Here is a 21907-nt window from a genome sequence, read left to right as displayed (position 1 = left end):
AAATAAATAAATGTGTCACAAAAAGGCAAAACCCAAACCATCCCTAATATCAAGGGGGGAAAAAAAATCAAAGCAAAGGAATTAAGTTTCTGTCATCTCCTCCCAGAAACCTCTCATCACCTTCCTCAGACTGAATCACGTCTCTCTATCTTCTCAGGTTAGGTAACTTGCTAAGAAGTGATTCAGTCCTCAGTCTCTCAAGGCGCGTTCAGCTACCACACCATCTTATCTCCCTGTTGCCCAGTTTCTAGTAGTCCTCAGCTCCTGGCATGATCAGCGAAGAACTCTGTGTTTGTTGTTTGTTTGTCTATTTGTTTGTAAGAAAGTCTCAGGTAGCCTAGTATGGCCTTAAACTCCTAATCCTCCTGCCTCCCCCTCGAGAGTGCTGGGACCATCCTTGAGTGAGGGCTACCACATCTGGTTTAAATTTAGGTTCTCACTCTGGGAGGCAGACGCAGGTGGATTTCTGAGTTCGAGGTCAGCCTGGTCTACAGAGTGAGTTCCAGGACAGCCAGGGCTACACAGAGAAACCCTGTCTCGAAAAAACCAAATCCAAACAAAACAAAACAAAACAAAAAGTTTAAAAAAAATTTAGGTTCTCATATTTACATAGCTCCAACTAGCTTTTAAGTCTCTTGGGTTGCCAAGGCAGCTAATTCATTCATCCTAATTCATTCATCCGTGTTGCTGTTCTGCAAGAAGACAGTGAGTCGATGGCGCTCGCTGTATTTTCCGGAGGCTGACTGAACCGCAATGCCTTCTACCAGAAAACTTTAAAACATACCTAGAAGATCGTATCATTTTGCTCCCAGTGCTTCCGCATTGGGAGCAAAATGCGGGGAGTCTAACACAGCATCTTGCAACACAGATGCGGTTTCCACAGAGACCTGCAAGCTATTCCAACGCTCACTGGTGCGTCCCTTCTCCAATCAAGCGCACGCCCTGCTGGGCAAGGGAGGAAAAGCAAGAGCAGCATCCGCCAAGGACACCTTGGAACCCTGGAAGCTGCCAAACGAGAAGTTCTCCTCAGACACGTGGCTGGACACAAGTTGGTGGGAGCCTGCGGCGCAGACGGACGGACGGACCTGAGGAGCTTTGGCCACCGTGGGGTGATCGTGAGGATGACGCCAATGGCGTGGCTGATATTCCTAGCCTCCTGGGGAGTCGCAGGGGCTGAACTAGGTAGGGCTGCGGGGAAAACCTGCTCGATCTTTGTTTCCTACTAGGAACCGGGGGTGGGGTCTGGGTAGCGGGGGAACCGCTCACCGAACGCCGCTGAAAATGTTAAATAGCTTAGAGGTTAAAGTGCAGAGACTTAGCAAGGCTGTTAGTGTAGTGTAGCCCAGTTGGTAGTCAGAGTTCCAGGGCAGCCTAGGATACTTGAAACATTGTTCCAGAAGCAAAAGCAAACCAAAAAGGCTCCTAGTGCCAGGGGATTTTAAGTAGGAGTAGCTGCCTGCCGGCGCAGGGCACAGGCTTTGCCAGAGACGCAGAGTTGGCTAAGGATCTAGTATATGAAAGCCAGCCGCCGAGAGGAAGCAGGTGGCCGGGAAGATTCCGGAACTCACTCGGGACGCTGATTGAAGGCTCAGGTGTAGCGCTGTGGTGCAGTGATTGTTCAAAGGAGTGGGTTTCATCTCTGGGACTCCAGCAAAGAAACATACAAAACATTGCCCCCGAGACTGACACACGGAGGTCCAGTTCCCCAAACCCGTGTGTGGTGGATGGAGAAAAATCTATTTCTACAAATTGTCTTCTGCGGTGTCTGTCCACCAAATAGATACGTGTAAAACAAAACAAAACCTCAAAAAAAATAAATAAAAACAAAAACATTAGTTAAAAGCCCATCTCTGTACCCTGGGTGAGTCTAGTAACCGGGAAGAAAGAAAGAAAACAGAAAAAAAAAATATCAAGACTTCAAGGAAGAAACATTCCTTCAGCTGGGACAACAATCCAGGTTTGGTTTGGTTTTAAAGGCAGTATTCCAAGGTGACGACCTTGAAGGCTTTTGCTTGTTGTTGTTGTTGTTGTTGAGACAGTGGTCTAACTGTAGCCCTTGGCTAGCCTAGAACTTGCTATGTAGATCAACCTGGCTTTGTACTCAAGAGATCCACCAGCTTCTGTCTCTCAAGTGTTGGGATTTTGGGATTGAAGATGTGTGCCACCACACCAGTCAAAAGTTAACGCTTGCTTTTTTGAATTACAACTCAGAAAATGGAGGTAGGTGTAGTCCGGAAGATCTGCAAGCCACTGCTGAAGAAAGTTTATTGTTTTACATGTGTGCGTGTTTGGCCTGCATGTATGCACATGTGTACCCATTGCCTGGTGGAGGCTAGAAGAAGCCATTAGATGCTCTGGGATTGGAGTTAAAGACAGTTGTGAGTGCTGGGAAATTTTTTTTATTTTAAATTATTTATTTTGTATATATGGGTGTTTGGTGATTTTTTTTTTAAAGAGTTATTTATTTATTATATATAAGTACACTGTAGCTATTTTCAGACTCTCCAGAAGAGGGCATCAGATCTTGTTACAGATGGTTGTGAGCCATCATGTAGTTGCTGGGACTTGAACTCAGGACTTTTGGAAGAACAGTTGGTGCTCTTAACGGCTGAGCTGTCTCTCCAGCCTGGGTGCTGGGGAATTGAACCTGGGTCCTCTGTGAAAGCAGCCAGTGCTCTTAACCATTGAGCTATCTCTCCAATCCCTGAACACATGATATATATATATATATATATATATATATATATATATATATATATATATATATATAATATATTCACAACAACTTAGCTCGTGAAGTATTTTTATCTCCATTTTACCCAGAAAACCCGCACTTGAGAGAGTAACTAGCCCAGGGTTACACAGCTGGCGGTTCTGGACCTGAGCATGGCTGTACGGCTGTGTATATACGTACTTTGCAGGAGTAGCCCACTAAGGAAGATCAGGGGCAGTTGTTGAGCATCTCAGTGACCCTAGACTTGGCATTAGGTTCTTGGAAAACCATCTCTTTAAAACTTATTTGAAAATGAAAAAATAAAAGTCTTGATTTAAAAAAAAATGTATGGCCGGGTGGTGGTGGTGGCGCACGATTGTAATCCCAGCACTCTGGGAGGCAGAGGCAGGCGGATTTCTGAGTTCGAGGCCAGCCTGGTCTACAGAGTGAGTTCCAGGACAGCCAGGGCTACACAGAGAAACCCTGTCTCAAAAAAACCAAAAACCAAAAAAAAAAAAGAAAAAAAAAGAAAAAAGTGTGTGTGTGTGTGTGTGTGTGTGTGTATGTGTATTATATGCCTACACACACACTTACACTATGTGGAGGTCAGAGGAGAACTTGGATAAGTTAGCTCTCTCCTTCCACCTCGTGGGTCTCAGGGATCAAACTCAGGTCGTCAGGCTTGGTGGCAGTTCCTTCACTGCTGTGCCATCTGGCTGTACAGATTATTCAATTTCAGGAAGTTCCTTGTGTTGCCCAGGCTTACCTTGAACCTCCGAGCTCAAGTGGCCCTCCTAACCCCCTGAGTACCTCCTTAGTAGCCAGGACCACCGGCACACACCACCACAGCAGGCTTCACCGCATCTGGGTATTCCCATGAGACTGGGTGCTGTGCCCACCATATTCATTTCACAGGAAGCTTGTGGGACACAGCGCCTGTCTGAGAGCCCACAGTCAGGGCAACCTTTGCTTATTTGCTGTAAGCCGAATGCCCTTCCATGCTTTCCCTGGGACTGTGGATTGATTTCTTTTTTAAGACTGTCTTTTCATAGCATTGGAGGGGAATATAAGGACAGAGAAAAAAAGGAGGGAGGAGATTGGAGAAGGGATGGAGAGAAGTAGTTTTATGGGACATATGGGGAGGGGGGATCCTGGAAAGGGGAAATAATTTGGAATGTAAACAAAGAATATAGAAAATAAAAATATTTAAAAAAAAAAGAGAGAGAGACCAGCATCATTGAGGTTAAAAAAAAAAAAGACTGTCTTTTCTATTTTCTTCAAATTTGCTGGTATGCACACATGTATAACTCTAAAACAGAAAGATTTAAAAAAGAATTCCAGGAGTTGGAAAGATAGCTCAGCAGTTACGAGCATGTGCTTGTTTGCTCTTGCAGAGGACCACAGTTCCATTCCCAGTTCCCATGTTGGGAGACTCACAATTGCCTGTAACTCCAGCCCTCAGGGATCCCATACCTCTGGCCCCCCACAAGCATTTACACTCACAAGTGAACAAATACTCTCCCGTATACATAATTAAAAAGAACAAAAAAGCCTGGCGGTGGTGGCGCACGCCTGTAATCCCAGCACTCTGAGAGGCAGAGGCAGGCAGATTTCTGAGTTCGAGGCCAGCCTGGTCTACAGAGTGAGTTCCAGGACAGCCAGGGCTATAGAGAGAAACCCTGTTTCGAAAAAACCAAATCCAAGGGGAAAAAAAAACAAAAACAAAAAAACAAAAAAAAAAGAACAAAAAGCCTGGCAGTGGTGGCGCACACTTTTAATCCCAGCACTTGGGAGGCAGAGGCAGGCGGATTTCTGAGTTCGAGGCCAGCCTGGTCTACAGAGTGAGTTCCAGGACAGCCAGGGCTACACAGAGAAACCCTGTCTTGAAAAACCAAAAAAAAAAAAAAAAAAAAAAAAAAAAAAAAAAAAAAAAACCAAAAAAAAAACAAACAACCTGTAAGAAAAAGCCAAAAAATAGGATCCCATAGGACTTGCAAGTGTCCTCAGGATCTACCTGATGTACAGGGGACTGCCAAGTCACCGATCAGACAGCCGCCAGCTCCACGTGTGCAGCTGTGGGGTCTACCATCCTTACCCAAGAGTCGGGGTACTGTCCCATCATGCAGCTCCTTGTCCCTCCCCATGCAGCTGGGATTAAAAGCATGTGCCACCACTGCCTGGTTTACCTCAAGTCTTAGTTTATAGAGAAGGAATTACGACTGAGGTACTTAAAAATGTATTACATTTATTTATTTGTTGTGTGTGTGCATGTGCACGCACACACATACTTGAGCTTGTGTCAGGGAGCACATGTAGAAGTCAAAAGACAACTTACAAAACTCAGTTCTCTCCGTCTACCATGTACAACCCTAGGATCAATGCAGGTGTTCAGGGTTGGCAGCAGGTGTCTGCGTACGTGCTGGGCCATCTTGTCCACTCATGACGTCCTTTAGATCATTGCTGAGTGTCAACAGTGAAGGACTGACGTTGGGGCAAAGGCATGTTGTGGTGTGGGTTACACATGGTGACAGACAGATCGTGAAATCAGAGGAGCTAGAAGTGCGGAGGAACCTTGTGCAATGTGATCATCTTAACACTGTGGAAAATAGGCCTAAGAGGGAAGAGAGTGGAGGGGAAGGGAGGGGAAGGTCCACTTCCGGAGACAGTGTGGGCCTGGGAATGGGCCCTGAGGCTAGTGTCTATTGATTGTTTGTTTGTAGTTTTGGTTTGTTGTTGTTGTTGTTGTTGTTGTTTTTCTGAGACAGAGTTTCTCTGTGTAGCCCTGGCTGTCCTGGAACTCACTCTGTAGACCAGGCTGGCCTTGAACTCAGAAATCTGCCTGCCTCTGCCTCCCAAGTGCTGGGATTTAATCTTTTTTTCCTATTTGTTTGTTTGTTTGTTTCCAAGACAAGGTTTTTCTGTATAGCCCTGAATGTCCTGAAATTCACTCTGCAGATCAGGCTGGCTTCAAACTCACAGAGATCTGCCTGCCTCTGCCTCCCGAGTACAGAGATTAAAGGTGTGAGCCACCACTTTGCAGCTCCCTTTCTGTTTTTTTTAAGACTTATTCTATTTTCTCTTATTTTTATTTAATTTTTAAAGATGTATTTATTTATTTTGTATATATGAGCACACTGTAGCTGTCTTCAGTATTCCAGATCCAGGGTGTCAGATCCCCTTGCAGATGGTTGTGAGCCACCATGTGGTTGTTGGGATTTGAACTCATGACCTCTGGAAGAGCAGTCAGTGCCCTTAACCGCTGAGTCATCTCTCCAGCCCCCTATTTTTCTTTTAAAAAATATTCTTATCTCCTTCTTTATATGCATGTGCACACATATGTGCCATTGCATGTCTGTGGGTGTCAGAGAACCATTTTGGGGAATTGGTTCTTCCCTTCCACCATGTGGGGCCTGGAGATCAGTCTCCAGGTCTTCAGGCTTAGTGGCAAGTGCTTCCCCACTGGTCCAAACTTTCAAAATGAACAAGAGATGGCCCGTTGGGTCTGTAGGGCCACCCAGAATAACCAGTCTTTCTGCTGTCCTCTTTCAAATATGCCTCCTTACCTGCAGAAGACAGTTCCAAGGACACATGCTGGGTGGGCAGGACGTATCCTTTCTGCAGCGAGAGGAAGACTTTCAGACCCCCTCAAAGACTGAATGCACAGTAACTGACTCTTCCACACTTGCAAGCTTATCCACCTCACCTGCCTCCGAGCTGCTTCACACACAGACTGGGGCAAAGCCACCCTTGTCCATGCAGTGAGCAAACAATGAATGTAGAATTCCTGTCTACTGAGGTTTGTGCCCTCAGCTTCTCACTGAAGTCCACACCACGTTTACCTCTTCATAAGAATTAGCTATCAGTGAGCAATAGTGACTCACAGATAGTAGCCGAGCTCGGTTTATCTTTGGTTGGTCTGTTTGAGACAGGGCCTTGGACTGTCGCTGGGCTAGCCTGGAAATCAGTATGTAGAACAGGCTGTGTGGTCTTCCTTAGTCTCCTGAGGGCTAGGATTACAGATGTTTACCACTGTAATAGCTGCTTTCCTTTTTGATAGCGCAAGTGACTAGTTTAGTTTGTTCCTGTTCAAACAGTGTAAGTCTGTAAAAGCATCTGAAGTCTAACAAGATCCTTGGCCCGAGGCCTCTGCTCTTATTTTTTAAGATTTAATTAATTACATGTGTGCCGATGTAAGTGTGAGTGCAAGTGTGTGGAGGCCCAAAGAAAGTGTCGGGTGTCTTTTTCTGTCACTCTCTGTCTATTCTTTGGAGGCAGGGTCTCTCCTTCAAGATGGGGCTTGTGTTTCATCACCAGCCCCAGACATCCTCCTGTTTCTACTCCCAGCAAAGCTGGGGTTGTAGTAGTAGGATGTCCAGCTCGTTGTGCGGGCCCTAGATCTAACCATTGAATCATCTCTTTAGCCCCAGGATGGCTTTGAACTCCTGCTCTTCCTGTCGCTGCCTCCCAAGTTCTGTGCTAAGAGGTGGGCGTGACTATGGTTGCCCCCTTCCCCCACTTTCTTATGGTTAGTATATTTTTTTTCTTTTCTTTTATACTTTTTTTTGTTTTTCGAGACAGAGTTTCTCTGTTAGCCCTGACTGTCCTGGAACTCACTCTGTAGACCAGGCTGGCCTCAAACTCAGAAATCTGCCTGCCTCTGCCTCCAAAGTGCTGGGATTAAAGGCATGCGCCCACCTGGCTTCTTTTAATTTTTTTTTATAAAGATTTATTTTATTTATATGAGTACACTGTAGCTATCTTCAGACCCACCAGAAGAGGGCATCAGATCCCATCACAGATGTTTGTGAGCCTGCATGTGGTTGCTGGGAATTGAACTTAATCGCTGAGCCATCTATCTCTCTAGCCCCCTGGTTAATACATATTAACACCCAGCTTCCTGGGATTAAGGTTAACTGTCACCCTAGCCCCATATGCTGCCTTAGAGTCTGAGAGGTTGACTTTGTACTCAGGTTCTCTTATCTTTCAAGTCAGCATAAGAATCCTTACTTCTGGGAGGTGGTGGTGGCACACATCTTTAATTCTGGCATTCTGGAGGCAGAGGCAGACAGATCTCAGAGTTCAAGGCCAGCCTGGGTTATAGAGTGAATTCTAGGACTGCCAGGGCTCCATAGGAAAGCCCTGTCTTAAAACTCCACCCACCAACTCCCTCAAAAAAAAAAAAATCTTTACTTCAACTGCTTAGTGGTGGCACGCACCTTTTGTACCAGCTACTTGGAAGGCTGAATGTGGGGAGGATCACCTGAACTCTTGCGATCTGTCTGAGCACCATTATATGATTTTTCTCAAAACAAGTTGGTGGGGAGAGGGCAGGAGTATGGCTCAGTAGTAGAGCACGCAGGAGGCCCTGAGTTTGATTTACATCAACACTTTCTCTCTCTCCCTCCCTCTCTCTCTCTCTCTCTCTCTCTCTCACACACACACACACACACACACACACACACACACCACTCAGAAGTGCTGGGCCTTTGGGTGTAGTTTCATTTTTACTAGTTACCGACAACTGGCCTGGTCTTACCACTAGCCAGGACTTTCTGGAGTGAAGAAATGTTCTCTGTGGCTGACATCAGAGAGACCAAGTGGTTGGTGCTTGTGGTTAACTGACAAAGATCATCCTTGAGGCAGGGCAATAGCCTCTGCCCTGGTCCTCCCAGGACACCAGATACAAGTTGGTATCATCTTGCTGCATTAGGCTGTCCAGCTTGGACATGGCTACAAGCATGAACTAGCAGATGCCCGGGCACTCAGAAGGTTCACTAGCCCGTCCACCTGTTGACGAGAATGATGTACTTAATGGCTTAGGGTTTTGCTCCTGTAGGAACTATTTCAAATGTATTAGGGGTTGAAATCTGTGTAGAAAGGTTAAATCCCCTACCATTATAAACAAAATTTTCATTTGGGTAAGACAATCAAAATGTAGGCTCATCCAATCACCTGAGACACCCACCTACTGGGTACTGGGCTCACAGACAGCGATCCCATCTCCTTAGAGAATCTGGCAGCTGGAGCTCAGGCCTGTTGACCTCTGAGCTTTGCTTCCTTATCTGGAAAGTGGACATAGTAATCTGAACTTTCCGGGGCTGTGGACAGGGCAGCTGTAAAGCACCTAGGAGGGGTAACAATTTGCTCAATCAGACATTCATTCCTTAGTGTGAGAAAGTCTTAGGTCCTTTCCCCAAATCAGGCCTAGGTCAGGTAAGGCAGGCAAGGGCAGCAACAGCTTTTTTTTTCTCTCTCTCAAGCTCTGGGAGGAGACGCTGAGGAATGACAGGAGCCGGGGTCTGTTTTGGTTCCACATACTAGTTCTGGTCCCGGCTCAGGCTCAGTTTCCTGTGGGGAAGGGTGTGGGTGGTTCATTCTGAGTTTGAGGAAGTTGAGGAGGAAGTTACATGGGCGTGGATGATGAGGTAATCCCTGGGCTTCTCCCCGAGGAGCAGAGGCTGGACCTACTTTCAATATGTAATCATGGAGAGCAGGTCGTGGTGGTGGCCGCAGTAGTCCTAGCACTTGGGAGACTGACCCAGGAGGATCTTGGGTTCAAAGCCAGCTCTGTCTCAGAGAGAGACAGAGAGACAGAGAGCACCTGGTTACGCAGCTCCATGCCTCCCACAGTGCTTGCTGACATCCTATCTGGTGAGCACACTCATGTGAGAAGCACCTTCCCACCAGACAGTCCATCCTCCTCCTCTCTGCTCCCCACTCATTTCCACACTTATTCCCCAGGCTTTCGAGGTCTCCCAACTCATTTGCGTGCAAGCCTTCTCCTCAGGTCAGATTTTGTTTTGCTTTTCTCCTTCTCTCTCAGATATGCGGGGTCTGGATCTAGCAATAGGCTCGCAGAGTGACTGAGGTTTCCCAAGGCCATACAGCTCCTGGGTCCAGAGTCTGAGTATTTACATCCACACGCTTCCTCACCTTACCTTGCAAACCAGCACCTGGCTCAGCACTTTGAGGGCCACGTGGCCCCCTCCCTCATGCAGCCGCTGTGGGCACGGGAACGGGCAATGGTGAGAGCCTCGACAAAAAGTCACCATCTCTGGACAGAGCTGATCTGTATAACTTTTATTTTGAAACCTGGTGTCCAGAGGAGCCTGTGTTTATCTCTGGACTTCTTCCTCATCCAGTATTGAGGGAGATTCTCTTTTCCCACAGGGAGGTTCTGGCACATCTCCGACCTGCATCTGGACCCCAACTACACACTATCCAAAGACCCCCTCCAGGTGTGCCCGTCAGCCGGCTCCCAGCCCGTGCTGAATGCGGGCCCCTGGGGTGACTACCTCTGTGATTCTCCTTGGGCCCTTATCAACTCGTCCTTCTATGCCATGAAGGAGATTGAACCAAAGCCAGACTTCATTCTCTGGACAGGGTAAGAACAGTCATCCTTCGCATGCGAGCCGGGCCCCCTACCTCCTCTGCCTCTTTAGATCCTCATCTCAGGTGAACATCCAGGATTTAGAGAACTTGGCCAATCAGCCTGTCACTTACTCAGTCCTGGGATAGACACTGGGGAACTGATATGGCAGAGACAGGGACTGGCCCTCAGAGGGCTTTCAGGCTTCCAGAGGATCCAGGGGAGCCCTGGGACCATAACTTTCCAGTTAGCAGAGAGCCACCTGTGGGGGTGTGGGAATTGCCCCAGGCACCTGACCTGCATGGCAGGATGGGAAAGGACTTCCTACAGGAAGTGGTGACTCAGCAGTGAGGACAGGTGTGAGGACCAGGTATGAGGACAGACAGGTGTGGGGACAGACAGGTGTGAGGACCAGGTGTGAGGACCAGGTGTGAAGACCAGGTGTGAGGACAGACAGGTGTGAGGACAGACAGGTGTGAGGACCAGGTATGAGGACAGACAGGTGTGAGAACAGTTCCAGGTGCTCCCTTTGCCAGTCTCACTGGGATGATTCTAGGAGCTGGGATAAAACCCGTGGTGTCCTTGACTGTCCCTCACTATGTCCCTCACTATGATATGGGAGTGACCATGTTCTAGACCCTGTGCAGGAGCAGAGGAAAGGCTAACCTCTTTAAGGAATATGGCAATGTGTCAGTCTTCGTTTTTTTTTTGTTTTGGTGGCAGGTACTGGGGGTGGGGTGCTGTTTCAAGACAGGGTCTCTTTATGTAGCCTTGGCTTTCCTAGAACTCTCTTTTCCTAGGGTGTAGACCAGGCTGGCTTTGAACTTAGAGATCTGCCTGCCTCTGCTTCCGGAGTGCTGGAACCAAAGTCATGCGCCACCAGTGCCCTGCCAGGCCTCAGTTTCTTGGGCCCAGTAATCTATAGACTCCTTCGAGGGGTCTCACTTGGGGGGAAGGGCTCTGATACCTCTGAGGAAGGGCCCTTAAAAACTATGTAACACAGACTCTGTGAGAGACCCTGGGAAACCTGAGCTCCTTCCCCGGGGGCAGCACTTTTCTAGAAGCCTCTAGGGGCTTGCAGAGCTGAAGGATACTGGACAAGATGACTTCTAGGGTTCTTTATAGCTCTTTTGTTATAAAGGCATCTCCCAGAGAGCTGTGGTTTCTTGGAAGATAGTGTGTAGAAATCAGATGTTTTATTTTTATTTAGGGTGTATGACACTCTGGTTAGGTACCCGTTATTACAGACAAGCCAACAGCAGCTCAGACAGGCTAACAAACTACCCAGAGCTTCACAGCTGGCATTGAAATGGCAGAATGTGGTTTTAATTCTGTCCTGCCTGGCTGAACCAGCTTGTCTCTCCTGGTCATGTGGATGTGCGGGGCCATAGTTACAGCCTTCTTCTCACGCACGGCTGTCTTTCTCCTGCACCTGTGCCAACCCTCTCACTGATGTTTTACAGGGATGATACACCGCACGTCCCCAATGAGAGGCTGGGGGAGGCAGCTGTGCTGGCAATTGTGGAACGCCTGACCAACCTCATGAAGGAGGTCTTTCCAGGTAGGGCTCACTGTCTGATTGCCAGTGTTCCCTGACCCCCTGGGGGGAGGGGGGGAGCCTGGCATGGGGGTTCAGCAGCGATAGGAGAGCTAGAGACAACAATGGCCGCCTCCAGGTTTCAAATGCTTGACAACAGCTGTTCCTTACTTCACACAGTCGCCCCAGTTCACTGGCCCATGGACACGCTAAAGACTTGCCTGACGTTGCTGTGTCTTACATTCTCCTCTAATGCCAGACTTGTCCCTGGGCAAGCCTCACTCAGGCTGACACAGGCCTGGGGGTCCTGCCCTGACACTAGTGCTGGCATCTGCTGTCCTCATGCCACCCAGCCGGCCAGAGTGCTATCACTCAGTACTTCCTTAGCCCTTGAAGCAAGACAAAGTGGGCAGGGAATGGGAGTGTGCGAGCCACCGTAAGGGATGTGACAGGGAAAAGAGGGTCTGTGTGTTCCAGCTATTGGCCCTTGAAGACGGTTTTAAACAGGCCGTGCAAACCTGGTCATGGGAGCTGAATCAGGCCCACAGGCTGCCAGCTGGGAACCTGGGATAGTGGCCTATCAGTGTCCACCCCATCTCCCTCTGTTTCTTCTAAAGGTCACAGTCATGAGCCCCCGGGACCACATGATGCTAAAAATAATCAGCAGCTAAGTGCGAAGTGCCTGGAACGGCTCTAAGACTCGGCAGACTTTAGCGCATCCATTGTCATGACAACCGCAGACAGGAGCTATTATAGTTTCCTTAAAGAGGAATGTACTGAGTCTTGGCATCAAGTCAACCGGTCAAGGTCATGTGGAAGCCTGTGGGGCTCTTTGCTCCCATCTGAGCACCGCTCTCGTTCCCATGGTCTCCTCCCTGACAGAAAGCAACGTCTGACGCCTGGATCTGTCGAGCTTATCTGCCTCAGCCCGGCGTGTTCCACAAAGATAGGGCTTCCAGCAAAGGCCGCTACTTAGGATCCAAATGGGCTGTTGGCCCACTCCAGCTATAGGTATTATTACCCACAATGCAGTTAGGGAATGGTGGCTCAGGAGTGCCAGGAGTGATGAACTCAGACTCATACCCAACCCCGAGCCTCCTTCCTCTGGTCCACACAGCACTTCTAGAATAAATATGAAATAATGGATAGAAAGCATTTTACCAAGGCCGGGTAGATTGCTAGGTGGTACCTGTCACACAGACATGAAGACCCGAGTCTGTTCAGATTTCCTACAAAGGCATTAAAGTTAGGGTCAGCGGCACATACCGGTAACGCCAGCACTGGCAGACAGAGACTGGTAGATTTTTTTTGTTTAAGATTTATTTATTATATATAAGTACACTGTAGCTGTCTTCAGACACACCAGAAGAGGGCATCAGATCCATTACAGATGGCTGTGAGCCACCATGTGGTTGCTGGGAATTGAACTCAGGACCTCTGGAAGAGCAGCCAGTGCTCTTAACCACTGGGCCATCTCTCTCCAGCCCCAGACAGGTAAATTTTGAGGGCTTGCTGGCTAGTTAGTCTAGCCAAGATGACAGCGAGCAAAGTAAAAAAATAAGGTAGAGAAGTGTCTGGGGGAGGCATCCACTGTCCTCCTTAGGCCTCCATCCGCATGGGCAAGTGTGCAGACACACACACACACAAAACAACCAAAATCAGAGAACACTTCACTGGCCATGACCTGGCACATGTGTGGACATGACAGATTTTATAAAGTTGTTGTCACATCTATTAAAACTGCTAATGTCGAAGGTGTGGCTGTGGTAATGTTGGCTGTGATACAGCCCTGAGAAAAAGTGCTACAGTTAAAGCATGAGGCGGGGCTTACTCGCAGCCACAGTAGGAAGACACAGCTCTTTGGAGAGATGTTAAAATGAGACCATAGTGGAAGATGCGAGAGAGAATTAAAGCCCAGGCCAGGCGGGGCAGTTCTCATTCTGCAGATGTAAACTGTAGCACAGAGATGTCAAAGAAGCCATTCAAAACGAGCAAGAGAACCAGGAATGCAGTCCGAGATAGAGGCCCGCCCGCCTGCCATGCTCAGGCCCTGGGTTGGAGGGTGAAGGGCTCCTGGGCAGCTCTGCTTCCCTGGCTTGGCTGCACCTGTATGTCCTGCCTTCACTTGGCACACCGGTCTTGCCTCTCTGGTGTAGCAGAGAGGCCGAGAACATAGGTAGACAAGGCAAGACCAGAAGGGCAGCAGCCAAACAGTCCTTGAATTTTACTCTGCTATCAGCTAGGGGATCCCATTCAGCAACTGTTTTCTGCCTGTGCCAATGGGGAAATGGAGATGCCTGCCACCTGCCACATTGCTTTGTTCTGAGGATAAGATAAGCTAGATCATTCACTCATTCAATCAATCAACAAACAGATTCTTACAGAGCTAACAGTATTGCTGAATAGAGCAGGTCTGGCCTTCATGCAGCCATTGCTTATAAGGAACCTGGCCCACATAGCATGGACAGTGTAAACGACTCTTCCCTTTCCCATCAGCACTTGTGTTGCCAGGGATTCATGTTTTCTCTCAGATGGGTCCTCCTCTTTGTCCTGAGGTATTGGAGCTGAACCTAAGGATTCTTGCTTGCTAGGTGAAGCAGGTGCTCTACTAAGAGCTTAGCCCATCTTGAGACCAGGTTTCACAAGTTCAACAGGTTGGCCTTGGACTCATATGTAGCCCCAGCAGGACTTGAGTTTGAAGTCCTCTCACTTCAGCCTCTTGTGTAGCTGGAATAATAATAATAATAAATAATAATAATAAATAATAAATAATAATACAATAACTTCATAACTAATTAATTATATTAATTATTAAATAACAATTAACAATTATTTAATAATAAATTATTATTGTTGTTTTAGGGTGGAAAAAGTGGTTTTTATGGTGAAAAACCTGATTTTTTTTAATGGTAAAAAAAAGTGTTTGTTTGTTTTTGTTTTTTTGAGACAGGGTTTCTCTGTGTAACCCTGGCTGTCCTGGAAGTCTGTAGACCAAACTGGTCTCGAACTCAGAAATCCGCCTACCTCTGCCTCCCAGAGTGCTGGGATCATAGGCGTGCGCCACCACCACCACCCTGCTGTGTTTTTTTTATTATTGGTTTTTTGAGGCAGACTTTCTTTGTGTAGCCCTGATTGACTACTAGAATTAGCTCTGTAGACGAGGCTGGCCTCCTCTTCACAGAGATCCCCCTGCCTCTGCTACCTCCCTAGTGCTGGGATCCACGCTGTGCATCACCAAGCTTAGCTTTGTCTGAGGAGTTCTGTCGCTGTTGTTCACGGTTCAGTATTTATTGGGCTCCTACTGCATGCCAGACACAGAGCCTGAATGAAGGTAGCAGTGAGTCTGAGGTGCTGTAGCCGGTCTAGAACTCTAGTGCTCAGTCGGAGGAGGCAGAGGAGGCAGAGGAGGCAGAGTTCAAGGCCAGCCTGGGCTTCACAAGGAGGCCGCACATGTCTCAGAGAAAAAAAAAATCCCCAAATAAACATAACCCACCACAACTCACAGCATGAAAAGAAAAGTGTGAGGTGGCCGTCTTCTGGGCTCCCTACCCCTCTAAGTCTCATCCATAGGCCACCTGACCGAGGGATCCTCCCGCCCCCTCTCCCCACCTTAGTTACCCCTACCACAGTGCACAGGCCTCACAATCCCAAGTATCTCTTTCTGTCGCACTGCCAAGCTTCTGGGTCTAAAAAGCCTCGCTCCCAGCTCCACACTGGCCTGTGGCAGGTGTACAATAGGTGTGCAATATCTGTTGACTCACCAGAATGAGGGGAAATCCTAAGGCCTCTCGAGGTGAGCCAGACCTCCCAGAAGCAAGATGATCTGTCCTTAGTAAGAACGACAGCGGCCTATCACCATAAGGAATTGCTTTCCCCCTTATCATCCGAGGGGCCACCCTTTGAAAAGGTCAGGCTATTCCCTGCTAGGGTGGGGTTGGGAAATGGGAAATCGGGAAGCCCCTGACTCTTCCTTCCCCATCCTAAGAGATACTCAGCCCGGTGTTATCTGATGTGGTTTCTGCTTTTGTCCTCTTCCGCGTTATCTCTCTTCACCTCTGGCTTTGAGGGTCAGTGAGCGCTGCGGCTGGCTGCGTTGGCATATTTCTTTAATGTTTCTTCTCTTCTTTCATTCAGATACTAAAGTCTACGCTGCCCTGGGAAATCATGACTTTCACCCTAAGAACCAGTTCCCAGCGCAGGGCAACAGCATCTACGATCAGGTGGCAGAACTGTGGAGACCCTGGCTTAGCAACGAATCCTACACTCTCTTCAAAAGAGGTATCAATGACGCTTTGTACCCTATGGACGCGTTCCGTATGTCAGGCAGGGTGTGATCCCATCTCATCCTCATAGCAAGCCCTGAAATAGGTACAGAATTTATCCCCGTTTTACAGAAGACAATGAGACAGAGGTCACATGGCTTGGCAACAGATTTGGGAATAGAATTTAGGAAGACTTCCAAAGCCCTTGTACTTAACTCAGAGCAGTGGAGGTGATCCTAAACCCGCAGGTGCCAGGTGCTATTGGCAGTACCCTGCTGGACTCTCCTAGCAACCCTAGGACAGCTCTGGGAGCTGACTTGAACCTGGGCAACTCCTGACCGAGTAGTCTGCTGGGCTCTTTCTCTCGCAGAGTGTCGTCCCCCCCACCCCTGCGTATCTCCGGGTTTTACCCTCTAACGCTAGATTGGAGAGAAACAAGGATAGAGGGTAGAGAGGAATTAGGAAAACCCATGAATTTAATTTCCTTCCTTTTGTTTCATCTTTGATTACAGCTACTAGCAAACAAACCTCCCTAAGTGCTAAGCAACCTCCATCCCTTTCCCCCCTTGGGCAGAGCTGGAATTTACACACCCTCTGAAGTTTCCAGCATTCCAAACATCACACATTGGCAGAAATTTCTGCAGCTGGCAAAACCATGCTCCTGTTAGCTCACGAGGCACATCCTAGCTGCTGTGGACAGTCCGAAGCAGTACCACATCTGTATACCTGGGATTAAGACAAAAACACATTCTTACAATATTTCTGTGTCATTGTTTTGTTGTTGTTGTTGTTTTCTTTCTTATTCTATATAGGGACTCTCTGTGTAGTGTTCGCTGTTCTGAACTTACTCCATAGACCAGGCTGGCCTTGAACTCACAGAGATCCACTTGCCTCTGCCTCCTGAGTGCTAGGATCAAAGGCATGCGCTACCACTGCCTAGCTATTTCTATGTTTTAAAGAAACCAAAATTCCAGAATTCTCACTACAAGTAGGGTGTTTAGCAGTGTCTCTGACCTCTGTCTGCTAGATGCCAGTAGCATCCTCAGTGTGACCACCAAATGTGTCCCTGAACATTGGCAGATGTCTCTTGGTGGCCACATTGCTCAGTTGAGAATGACTGGTGTAGAGACAACAGCCAGCCCGACATTTCCCTGACGACCGTCTTCCCCGACCCTGGTCTCCTGTTGCTGGGACTCCTTGTTGGTCAGACCATAGCCCAGTGGGCACAGGAGCCCGCGTGTTGATTTAATCTAAACAGGTCAGCTGCTGGGGCAGAGAGCTGGATGGAAGCAAGTCAGCCATGGATGGAGACCACACTTTATTGTTAGTCCATTATGCAGATGAGGAATACTGAGCAGAGAGGTGAAGCCACTTTCCCAAGATGCACAGCTATATGAATGGTAGAGTCAGGATTAGAACTCTGCTCCGGAACCTTTGTTCTTATCCCTAGATGCCTCCCCTGTGGGAGGGGAGGGCACCAGGAAAAGAGGTCAGAATGTGAGGTACGGGGTGGCTGAGGCACCACCACTTCAGGTTGTTCCCAACTGTGACTTCCTAGGTGCCTTCTATTCTGAGAAGTTGCCGGGTCCCAGCGGGGCAGGGTGAGTTGTGGTCCTCAACACCAATCTCTACTACAGCAGCAACGAGCAGACCTCTGGCATGGCTGACCCCGGCCAGCAGTTCCAGTGGCTGGGAGATGTCCTGAACAATGCATCTCGGGACGGGGAGATGGTAAGTGCTCCTGCTTCTTCCTGCGAGCCTGGGTTAGAAGACTTCCTGATAGAAGTCTTCCACCAGGCACAGACCTGCTGGGGACACTCACACCCCTGAGGGTCCTGCTGCAGCCTAGCCCTGGAAGAGGCTTCTCCTGACCACAGCCACCCTGTGAGTGGAGGCCCTGAAGCACACTACATGTCTTAGGGCCTCCAGGGACTGTGGTGGATGATGTCATCCCACAGTAAGCAAAAGCTTAGGACCTCAGTCTCCTGGCTCCAAGTTCCGATGTCTTCCTGTTGTCACCACACCCATGGCAGTAGTGTACCCACAGCACTGTGTACCCAAGAAAGTACCTGGATGTTAGGTGTGTCCATCTTGTCTGCTGGGCCGGCAGCTCCTTAAGGGCTGGCACAGTGACTCCTGTGTGAGTCCGTGCATCACCTGGCAAACCCCAGGAGGACTTTGTGGCTGGTGCTGGTGAGTGCTTATCATGCCAACAGCAGGCACACAGAGCTTTAGATGAATCCCCCTCCAAGCTCCACCAGGTGGAAACTCTTCCAAATGAGAAACTTGAAGCTCAGAGAGATGGTCCTAGCTGAAGTTAGAGGCCAAAGCTCATTCATACCCTTTCTTTTTAATATAAGCTATTGGGCTGGAGAGATGGCTCAGTGGTTAAGAGCACTGGCTGCTCTACCAGAGGTCCTGAGTTCAATTCCCAGCAACCACATGATGACTCACAACCATCTGTAATGGAATCAGATGACCTCTCTGGCATACCGCTGTACGTGCAGATAGAGCAGTAATACTATGTGTGTGTGTGTGTGTGTGTGTGTGTGTGTGTGTGTGTGTGTTTCATGTTGATCAGGCTGGCCTTGAACTCCCAGAGATCTGCTGCCTGCCTCTGTCTTCCAAGTGCTGGGATTGAAGGCGTATGTCACTACCCCTGGCTAAGCACGTGCTCTTAGTTCTGTCCCCGTTCTACATTTTGCAGTGGTGGCCAAGTGCCCAGCTGGCTTGGGGGGTTATAAAACACAAATGCCCATGTCCACGTAGTGCTCCCACACAGCCATGGAGGATCAGCCCCAGCTCTGGGAAGACAGGAGCACTCCTTGAAGGATCAGGAAGAGTTTGTGAAAGACGTGCTCTGGGGGTCCGTTCAGAGGGAGGGCACGGGCAGGTTTCGGAAGGTGGACGTTGGGGCTGGAGCGAGCATCACTGATCCCAGTACCTCTTTCCTGCAGGTGTACATTATTGGCCATGTGCCCCCAGGCTTCTTTGAGAAGACGCAGAACAAGGCCTGGTTCCGAGAGAGCTTCAATGAGGAGTATCTGAAGGTGATTCAGAAGCACCACCAGATCATAGCCGGGCAGTTCTTTGGACACCACCATACTGACAGCTTCCGAATGTTCTATGACGGCACAGGTACTCCATCCTGAGGGAACCAGCCACCTGCCAGCCTCTTCTTTCCTTATTGTTTTCCAGCCTGCTGTCTTTCTCCCCTAAAGGTGCCCCCATAAGCGTCATGTTCCTCACACCTGGGGTCACCCCGTGGAAGACCACGTTACCCGGAGTGGTTGATGGCGCCAACAATCCAGGGATCCGCATTTTTGAGTATGATCGAGCCACACTCAGCTTGAAGGTTAGGAGTCTGGGTCTGCTGGGTTGGGAGACTCAAAGCCTATCACCACCTTTCCTAACCGTCAGCTAACCACTTGCTACGGCCCACTGAGCCTTGGAAGATGTCTTAGTTGGGTTTCATTGCTGTGAAGAGACACCCTGATCCAGGCAACTCTTATAAAGGACAACATTTAGTTGGCGCTGGCTTGCAGTTTCTGAAGTGTGGTCTGTTTATCATCATGGTGGGAGGCATGGCAGCATCCAGGCGGACATGGTGCTGGAGAAGGAGCTGAGAGTTCTATATCTTGATGGGAAGGTGCAGGAGACTCTCTTCTGCAGGGGGCAGAGCTTGGGCTCTAGGAGACCTCAAAGCCAGTCTACACAGTGACACACTTCCTCCAACAAGGTCACACCTATTCCAGCAAGGCCACAGCTCCTAACAGTGCCACTTCCCGTGTTCTAGATTACCGTGACTGCCTGGTCTCCCTGCTGCCACATCCCGAAGGGATTCATCTTCCTAAAACATTGACTTTATTTTGCCTCTCTGTGGCTCACAAACCTTAAAGATCTCCCGAGTGTCCTCCAGGATGAAATTGTCTCTCCTGAGGCTGGTATGGAAGACTTCTCACAGTCCGGGTTTGAACCCGCTGCGCTCTCCATTCACCAACTGGCACCCAGACCCAGACCCCGTGAACACTACTTCTTCACCTCCTAGGATGTGCTGGGATTGTTGATATGGCAAAAGAGATACTACTTCATTCATTCAACAGAATGTACTAAGCACAGACCACATGCCAGGCTCTGTTCAAAGCTTAGGAGACGCTGAACCAAACAACAGAATAACCACTCTCCTGTGCCAAAATCCATACAGGAGGAAGGCAGTAAATAAATTCATAAAATTTAACATGGGCGGCAGGTAAGGCAGGGTAGTGCTGAGCCCGCAGGCACGGGACTGTAATACCAGGCACTTGGGAGGCTCAGGCATGGGACTGAAATTTAAAATCCGCCTGGACCACATAGTGAGTTCAAGAGCAGACAGGAACTTAGCAAGAAGACCCTGTCTCAAAGTGATAGATATTTTTTATGTATTACACATCTGTGTTGAATCTTCCCGCACCCCTAATCCTCAGCAGGGCACTGTGGCTCATAGCTGCAATCCCAGCACTCAGGAGACTGAGGCAGAAAGGATCTATCAGGGCTGGAGAGATGGCTCAGCAGTAAAAGAACCACTAAAGACCTGGTTCAATTCCCGGCACCCACACGGCAGCTCACAACTGTCTGTAACTCCAGTTCCAGGGCATCTGACCCCCTTACACAGACATACATGAGGGCAAAACACTAATGCACATTAAATAAATAATCTTTAAAAGCTAAAAAAAGATGGGGTTGAGGAGATGGCTCAGTGGTTAAGAACACTGACTCCTCTCCCAGAGGTCCTGAGTTCAAATTCCCAGCACCCACAGGCTCAGGTGCTTCCCAGCAGCCTGGCCCCAGCCACCACCCTCTGGCAGCAGGTGGCCTTACTTCCAGAACGCGGTCACAGCAGTCTGTTCTTTGCCCAGCAGACAAGGTGATTTTGTGAAACTGTGAATCAGAACAGTCTGCACTTCTGTCCCCAGCTCTTCAGAGCCAGACCTTGACCTGGCCTCGTGCCTTCCACCCTCCCCTTGTGCTCTCTAGGGTCCCCTGCTCTCTATGCTCTTCCCCTGGGACACCAAGCCACTCCCCCCCCACCCCACCCCTGCCATCGGACTTGCTCTTCCCACCCCACCCCACCCCCCACCCCTTCTGAGACGAGGTCTTCTTCTTTCTTTAATGCTGACATACCCTGTGCTTCTAATCCAGGACATGGTGACATACTTCTTGAACCTGAGACAGGCGAATGTACAAGAGACCCCACTGTGGGAACAGGAATACCGCCTGACAGAGGCCTACCAGGTGCCGGATGCCAGCGCTAGCTCCATGCACGCAGCACTGACCCGCATTGCCAGTGAGCCGGACGTCCTGCAACGTTATTACATCTACAACTCGGTCAGCTACAACCATTTGCCCTGTGAGGACATCTGCCGCCTCGAGCATGTTTGTGCCATACAACAGGTGGCTTTCAGCACTTACGCTACCTGCTTGCGTGGTTTGGGTGGCAAGCTGGTGCCTGGTTTCCTGCTCATGCTGACTCTGCCAAGCCTGCACATATTGGAGGTGTTATGACTGTAGGCACTGCCATCCTTTGCCCATGGAGAGATGAGCTTTGCCCTCAGGCTCCTGCCTCTGTGGAGAGGGTTGGGGCATTTGGATTCACCAGAGAGGGTGTTTCACTAAGGTTTCACTAAGAAACACATTTCTTCCAAGTCTCACTTTTTATCCACAAAACTTGTTTGTGGTACATGTCTTGGTGCATTATTCTCTTTATTACAAACATATCAAACCACCATGCACTTGATCACCACAGTACAGTGAGCAGGCAAGAAGATGGGCCCTGGAGATTCTGTGCTTTCGATGTAGTCCCTGCTCAAGATCTGAACTGGGAACCCACGTGGTTTGCAAAACCCCTTGGTACTTTTAAATAAAAGACTTTGCTGATTTGGAGTCGCAACAGTGCAACTGTCGGGGATCACTGCAGCGGACTGGGCTTTAGTCCTACAGCCACTCTTGTCCAAACCAGTAGAAGCCGGGCTCCAGAAAGCGCGGGCTGG

General features: G+C 48.9%; 1 protein-coding gene across 1 annotated transcript; it reads left to right on the top strand.

Annotated features, from left to right (window-relative positions):
* Positions 1-944: 944 nt before the first annotated feature.
* Smpdl3b (sphingomyelin phosphodiesterase acid like 3B) lies at positions 945-21800 on the top strand. The gene is given in 8 exon segments (XM_052175685.1): positions 945-1182; positions 9884-10097; positions 11546-11643; positions 15754-15897; positions 17440-17612; positions 18839-19019; positions 19103-19236; positions 21060-21800. Coding segments are annotated over 8 exon segments (1368 nt in total). The 5' UTR covers positions 945-1121; the 3' UTR covers positions 21423-21800.
* Positions 21801-21907: the final 107 nt, after the last annotated feature.

Source organism: Apodemus sylvaticus, chromosome 3 (genome assembly GCF_947179515.1).
Source record: "Apodemus sylvaticus chromosome 3, mApoSyl1.1, whole genome shotgun sequence".
In the NCBI taxonomy this organism is placed as follows: Eukaryota; Metazoa; Chordata; class Mammalia; order Rodentia; family Muridae; genus Apodemus; species Apodemus sylvaticus.
This window is presented reverse-complemented; position numbering and strand designations above follow the sequence as displayed.